This window comes from Ammospiza caudacuta, chromosome 14 (assembly GCF_027887145.1).
Source record: "Ammospiza caudacuta isolate bAmmCau1 chromosome 14, bAmmCau1.pri, whole genome shotgun sequence".
In the NCBI taxonomy this organism is placed as follows: Eukaryota; Metazoa; Chordata; class Aves; order Passeriformes; family Passerellidae; genus Ammospiza; species Ammospiza caudacuta.
The window spans coordinates 4,217,747-4,225,138 of record NC_080606.1 but is presented as its reverse complement, the minus strand read 5'-3'; the positions used below and the strand labels follow the sequence as shown (position 1 = coordinate 4,225,138).

Sequence of the window (7,392 nt, the reverse complement as noted above, 5' to 3'; positions counted from 1 at the left end):
GATGTGGCTGTGTGGGCCCAGGGACAGGAGGGTGGCTGTTGGGTGAGGCCTCCTCCAGAGCTGGGTTTGTCCTTTGGGTTGTGATTGCTCCAAAAGTCACCAGCATGAATGGAAATAGAGAAAGGCTGAAATAAACTCCACCAAATATTGCTGCCAAAGCCCCTCCACCCCAAGACACTGGGGGAAACATCAGTTATTTTATTTACAATGGCAACAGAGTGAGGGGTACAAGCAAGGCCTTCTCCTGCTTTACAAAGAATGTCTTTGAGTGGCTGAGACTGCTCCTGAGCAGCGCTGACTTGAAGCAACTTCTGCCTTTCTTAAAGCTAAACAACAAACCCAAAAATATCCCAACACCCATCAAAAACATCAGTGACATTTTCCCCTACTTTCCAACAAGATAGTTTTCTCTGGAAATAAATAACTTAACCAGCTCCAGTAACCGCATCAGGAGGGGGCCAGGGCACAATTTTTACCCCTCTTACAAGGTGTAGATAGACAGTGGTAAGGATGGGCAGTGTATAATGTTGTTTATTATGTATATTAAGAAGCATCCAGAAATCTCAGTTAAGGACCAAGCCCCAGAGTGCCAGCCCCTGTACAAACACACAGTAACAGAATCCCTGTCCTGAAGAGCACACAGGCTAAAAATGGTTCCTTATGTGGCATAATTTGGAGGGGAAGAATAGGAATTGGAGGCAGAGAAATGAAAAATCAACCTTCTTCCTGATTTCCTTTTATATTCCAAAGAAAGGCCACAAGACATGAATGCTGAGATCATAATTTCCAGTCCCCATCATTAGGTATGAGGCTAGTAGAGTGATAGAATCACAGAATCACTTAGGTTGGAAAAGACCTTTTATGATCATTGTGTCCAAATGTAAATCTAACACTGCCAAGAGCTCCATTAAACCATCTCCCCAGGTGCCACATCTCCACATCTTTTAAACACCTCCAGGAACAGTGACTCCTCCACTTTCCTGGTCAGCCTGTTCCACAGCCTGACCACCCTTCCAATGAAGAATTTTTCCCCAGTATCCAACCTAGACCTTCCCTGGCACAACTAGAGTATGTTTTCTCTTATGCTGTTTCTTGTTATCTGGGAGAAGTGACCGACCTACCCCTCATCACACCCTCCTGTCAGGGAGCTGTAGAGAGCAATAAGGTCTCTCCTGAGCCTCCTTTTCTCCAGGCTGAGCCCCCACAGCTCCCTCAGCTTCCCCTGTTCTGGATTTGCAAAAGCAGATTGTATTCTACTTGCCATCTGTATGGCAGTCCTCTTCTGTTCAGTGGGCAGTTTGCCTTATCTCTTCCACACCCACTCCTCCCTCGGAGGGGACATCTGCTGATAACAGACTATTGAATGTCACTGCATGGCTGATAAGAACTACAGCAGCCCATTGGGAGATGTGAGCCCAGAGGGAGGAGCCAAGCATTCCTACCTGGATATAATCTGGAGATTCTGGAACACCAGCACAGCTTCTCCACTGGATTGCCCAGAGGAACAGCAGCTGCCTCTCCTCCCACTGGATCTTCAGAGGAAGAATCCATCCTTCTCTACAGGATCCCTGCTCCAGCAGAACCACCCCTGACACTGCAGGAGGGCTGAACCACAATTCCAATGGGACTGCTGCCAACACCCTGACCCACAGGGTGTCAGGCTGGGTTCTGACTCTGCCAGTGTTGTTCTAGTGTACTGAATTGTTTATTTTATCCTTTTATTTTCGTTCCCTATTAAAGAACTGTTATTTCCTGTTCCCATATTTTTACCTGAGAGCCCCTTAATTTAAAATTTATAGCAATTTGGAGGGAGCGGGTTTACATTCTCCATGTCAGGGGAGGCTCCTGCCTTCCTTAGCAGACTCCTGTCTTTCCAAACCAAGATATCCCCTCATCAGGCTTGTGCTCCAGACCCTCCAAAACTGACCTGAGGAGCTGAGGAGTGGCCTCACCATGCCCAGCAAAGAGGGACAGTCACTGCCCTGGTCCTGCTGCCCTGGGTGTGTTTGTCTTCCATGGCAGGGGTGGGAATGGGACTGGCTGCTCCCTGGGAAGGGGAGGCAGTAGGTGAGGGAAGGGTTTGGTCTGTGTCTAATGCCAGCCCAGGAGGGCACAGAGAGAGAGGGCACTCCCAGGGCCGTGCAGAGCAGGGCAGCTCACAGCTACTGGATGTCTCTGTGCCCTGAGTTCCCTCCTGATAGCTGGAAAAATCCATTCCAGAAGGAAACTGGAGCCTTGCAAAGTCATTCCAAAAGAATGGCAGATTTTTCTTTTTGGCTTTTCTTAGCGTTTCTTTTTTTTTTTTTTCCCTTTTTTTTGATACTATAGAAAATTAAAAACATGATTGAATTTGTGCATGCCTTTACTTATTGTGCTATGGATGATGGGCACAGACTTCCCTAAGCCAAAAAGCCCCCTCCCTCCTCCTTCCCCAGCCTTAGTAATCAGCTTCCTTGTGCTCCAGCCCACGCTAGACTATTTTCCTCTGTCAAATCCTCCATCATTGGTTCAATTACCTAGGTGTGTGTTGGCTTTATCTTTTTTTGGTGAAATCTTACAATCTTTCAAGTCTACTTTGTCCTCTTAGGTTTTTGCACACCCCGTTTCTCTCCTGGCTGATTTTGTAAAAGGTCTAATTTCAACAAGTTGCTGCTGTCAGGGCTGAGCTCGGTTCTCCAGTGCCCATGACAATCATTTGTGTTCACCAAGAGCTTCGAAGCCACAGCAAATTGCAGCTGTTTGGGCTCTGTCACACAGGGCTGTTAATTTTTCCCTTCGCCACTTTGCTCCCTGTGCTCAGCGCAGCCTCCAGTGCCTGCACACTGTTCAAGGCACCATCCTGTTGGGGAGGGATCTGGTTTGCCACCGGGGCGTCCCCTCCCACACAGCCCCGACAGCTGCCTGCCCAAATGTGAGGACGTGCTTCACTCAGAGCCTGCCGTGTGAGCCACTTCCAATCCAGGATGCTCTTTCCTTTTGGCTCCCCAAAGAGATCACAGGACCCTGTTTAATCCAGCTCCCTGGCGGTGTAGGGCTGAGTCATAGGAGGTTTTTCTGTTGCTACATCTAATAACGCTTTGCTACTGGGAGCAGAACATCATCCAGCTTGGCTGGGAGTCGGCACTGTCACCCAGCAGCTTCCCTTGTCTGCAAGTTGTTTTGATTCTTTTCTTAGACTTCTCCCTCTCTGTGTCTTTCTCTCTAAAACATTAATTTCCTCTAATTAGAGCCTCCTTAACAATTCTTTTTTTCCCCCCTCTCCTCAGTTAATTTCCTCTAATTAGAACCTCCTTAATAATTCTTTTGCTAAATCAATTTCCTCAGTTAGAACCGCCCGCCACAATTTCTTTCCTCCCTTTCAAAAGCTGTCGGAGTAGCTAAGCAAATTATGCTTCTGAGTAACCTTTATCTCTTCCTTGGTATTTTAAAAGAACTGTAACAGGTTAGACAGGCGCAATTTCCCCTTTCAGAGCTCTGCTGGTCTGACCCCATTAGGTTATACTTAGCTGAGTGTTGTACTATTGTATACTTAATAAGATGCTCTAGCTGTTCATCTGGAACCCAGGTAAGGCTGCATTTGTGAATGAATTAAACATGACACTTCATTATTCAGATCAAATTTAACAGTGTCAAAATCCGTCTTTAAACCAGACCAAATTGCTCTCCAAGAATATATAAAACCTCCTGTCCCTGTTAGCTGTCCTGTGAGCCAGCCTTTCCTAACTTTTCCTCTGCAGCCATGCTGGCTTCCTTTTCCTGACAAGCCTTTTAAGTCCTAATTTTTTTTCTAAAACATGCTGTTTTTTAAAAAAAGATATTTTTGTTTATAATTTACACAGTAAGTAACTATTAACGGCCCACTGCTTCTCACAATCATGCTGTGGGCCACATCAGCAGCTGGTGTAAATGGGGAGGCAGCAAGTTAACACATTATGGACCTTGGGCCTCAGTTTCCTCTTCTTCATTAAGCAGTTTCTCCCCAGCTGAAACTGTGTAATGTACTTCTCCATCTCTTTAAGATGGGACCATCTCACTACGCTTGTCCTTCTTAAAATCCATCAAGGACAACTCACTCCCTTTCCTGATTTTATGAGGAAACAGGCCAAGTGATGATGGCAACTGGGAGGAGCCATCCAGTTAGAGTGAAAACTCTTGTTTTATGCAATTATGAAAAAAAAAAATAAATAAAGAAGGGAACACATCTGAGCAGCAGGAATGCACTGGAAGCTGTGTGTTCCCTTTCCTATACCCCTTCCTCAGGGTGCCACCGAGTACCCAGCACTGATCTGATGGCACCAGCGAGTGTCACTGCCAGGACAGCACTGCCCCTCTGTGATTCACAGCCCAAAGAGAACTACCTCACTACAGGCTCAGGAAGCTTCTTCTGGCCCTCCTCACAAGGACCTCCCCCCTCTTTTGCCTATGCCCAACTGCAGAGCCTGCTCTGAGTCCTGGTCCCACATCAGAAATGTCACCGTGGGCCCTGAAGAGCCTGCTCCAGCAAGGCAGGTGGGCCCTTCCAGCTTGGAAATGCTTTCCATCCCCGTGGGGTGGGAATGAGCAGTGCCTCAGTGGGAGGGTGTCCTGGAGTGATCTGTGAGGAATGAATGCTTCAGAGATGCTCTGCGGGGAGCTGGGGGAGGCTTGCAGCATCTCCATCCTCGTCAGTGCCACCATCAGATGTCTGGGCAGGCCCAGAACGTTTCAGCCAAGCCCAGCTACTGTGGGAGAGCTGCACTGCTGTCCTTGTCCACACTATTTCCTCCTGACCTTTCTGAGCTTCTGGCACCCCACAAAGTCTGCTCTGGTGGAAGTGGTGCAGAAGTCGTAAGATGTATTTTATTTCCTTTGCAGTCTTAATAACTATGCAGAAAACTCCATTTGCCATCGCTTGCCTTGAAATTTCAGAGTAGGACTGGATGGAAAAATGAAATGCATTAAGGGTTTTTTTTTGACAAAATCCCTAATGCTTGAGATGGAAATTTTGGGTAATTTTACAAGGAGTACAATGCTGGTGGTCTTGGAGAGAGGGCTGTCTGGGGAAGGGTAGATTCTCTAAAAAGATATGTTAGAAGGCTAAAAAAAAAAAAGCTGTTTGGTTCTTCTCAGAAGAGATGAGAGAGCAGGGAGAGGGAATCACCAGGTCGGGGTGCTCAGAATGACAGCTGACTACAGCAGGAGAGATGCTGTTCTCTATGCTCCTCGAGAAGCCCCTCTCGCTGGTGCCCTGCCCGTTCCAGCTGAGCACAAAGGAGGGCTAGAGATACAGATAGGCAATCCAGTAGACGATGTTGAAGAGCAGGAAGGCGGTGGGGAAGAAGACGCGGGAGTAGGAGTCCAGGCGGGATATGTGGATGCGCACCCGCCCCTCCCGCCACATCCCCGTCTGACAGTCCTCGATGCAGCAGAAGAACCGCTCACACTCCTTCCCCTCCAGGCACGGGGAGCCGGGCTCGTCATCCTCATCCTCCTCCATCTCCGGGGGCCAGTGCATGATGTGGTTGATGTTGATGGCGGTGAAGGTCGGCATCACCTGTGCGCCCGCAGGTGGCTGTGGGGGGGACAGGCAGGTTGAACGGGACGAAAAGGCAGCAAAATGTGTCCTGGACATCAATCCCCACCCATCTGGCAACAGATCAGATCACCAAGGGTGCAGTTCAGTGGAGGGGGATGACTGATCATCCCCAGTCTCTGCACCTGGCTGTGAATCACCGCGTTTGGGGAGCTGGCAGCTCCCTGCATGACTGTGAGTGTTCTCCCTGGCACCCCAGGGCACAGCCCTACTCAGCAAAGGTCTGATTGCACTGATTGCCCATCTGTGCCAGTAATAGTCACTGCAGGAACACGACCTGTTCGATCTGTTCTGGCCTCTTCCCTCATTTCCCTGAGCTCAGCTGTCTCTGAAGATACAGCACACAGCCCAGATGTGTCTGCTGGTTGCTGCCTGTTACTGGAGAAAAGCTGTATGTGACTCCTCTTGGCCCATCAGGAGCCTCATGGAACAGCTCTGTCCACCCTGGGATATGAGGATGGGATATCAGGTATATGGGGGATGTGCTGGGAAATAGCCTGGCTCAGAAGAGATATGTCTTTTTCTGTTTCAATTCTGCCCCAGGGCAGAGGCCTCTTTCAGTTCATGTGCCAGAAGTACCTGCCACGAGCTAGGGCAGATCTCATGATAGAGGATGAGGATGAAGAGAATGATGACCACCATGGGCTCAGTATCCTCACACTCAGGGGAAGACACAAAGAAAAGTCAGTTTCTGCATCTCTGTGACCTGAGATACCTCTATAGAGATCAAACTGATACAGGTGTTTTAAAGTGTCATTTCCATTCAGTCATGTGAGTCATTCTAAACTGTTCTGATGAGCTCTCCAGCAGTTCTGAAGAGGGCACAGCATACCTGGCTCTGACAGGGGCTTCCTTGTTTTAAGGGAGTCTCAGCTGCTTTTTCTGGCTGTGTCTCACCTCTCAGACCCACTGGGTGAACTCAGTATGGGTCAGGCCCTAAACCACATCAGCAGTTTCCAATGCAGGCTCAGAAAGGACATTTTTTAACAGCTTGGGGTTGATAATAGCATCCAGCTCTGCTGGCCCCTGTGACCTACCAGCCTGGCTTTCCTGTGGCTGTGCTCCAGGGGTTTCTTGTTCCCCACCAGGTAGTTGAGCGTGGCGTACTCCATGAGAGCGGCGAAGACGAAGATGAAGCACACGGAGACAAAGAGGTCCATGGCAGTGATGTAGGACACACGGGGCAGGTGCTTGCGGGAGATGGTGCTCAGGGTGGTCATGGTGAGCACAGTCGTGATACCTGAGAGAGAAAACAGCTGGCTGAGTACTGACAGGGAGTACATCTGTCTTCTACACCCCTCAGAACAGCTCCATTTTCTCTCTGCCCTGGTTGTCTGGTCCCATTCTGGCTCTGCTCAGCCAGACTCTGGTCTTGAGGAACCCTCTGACAATGCTCTATGAGAAAGAATGATGTTCAAAACTCAGTATTGTCGCAGACATCTTTTTATGAAAATCCTTTCCTTAGGACTTTTTCCTCCTGAGAAGCTGAGAGGTCTCAGGAACAGAATGTAAACAATGGTTATCTGCTGCTGTGGAATGCAACAGGTGCATCTGTGATTGGTCTCATAGAGTTGTTTCTAATTAATGGCCAATCACAGCACACCCGGCTCAGACAGAGAGTCTGGGACAGCTGCCTTTGTTATTCATTCCTTTCTATTCTTAGCTTAGCTAGCCTTCTGAGGAGAACCTTTTCTTCTATTCTTTTAGTACAGTTTTAATGTAATATATGTCATAAAATAATAAATCAAGCCTTCTGAAATATGGAGTCACATCCTCGTCTCTTCCCTCATCTGAAAACCCCTGTGAACACTGTCACACAG

General features: G+C 48.4%; 1 protein-coding gene across 1 annotated transcript in view; it reads right to left on the bottom strand.

The window, feature by feature from the left end:
• Positions 1-200: 200 nt before the first annotated feature.
• LOC131564026 (gamma-aminobutyric acid receptor subunit gamma-4) overlaps positions 201-7,392 on the bottom strand; it is a 43,237-nt gene continuing 36,045 nt past the window's right edge. Inside the window, exons 8-9 of the mRNA XM_058814284.1 lie at positions 6,610-6,812; positions 201-5,551 (exon numbers count right to left, since the gene is read on the bottom strand). Of these exons, the coding sequence (XP_058670267.1) occupies positions 5,258-5,551; positions 6,610-6,812 (497 nt within the window). The 3' untranslated portion in view covers positions 201-5,257. The remainder of the gene's footprint in view (positions 5,552-6,609; positions 6,813-7,392) is intronic.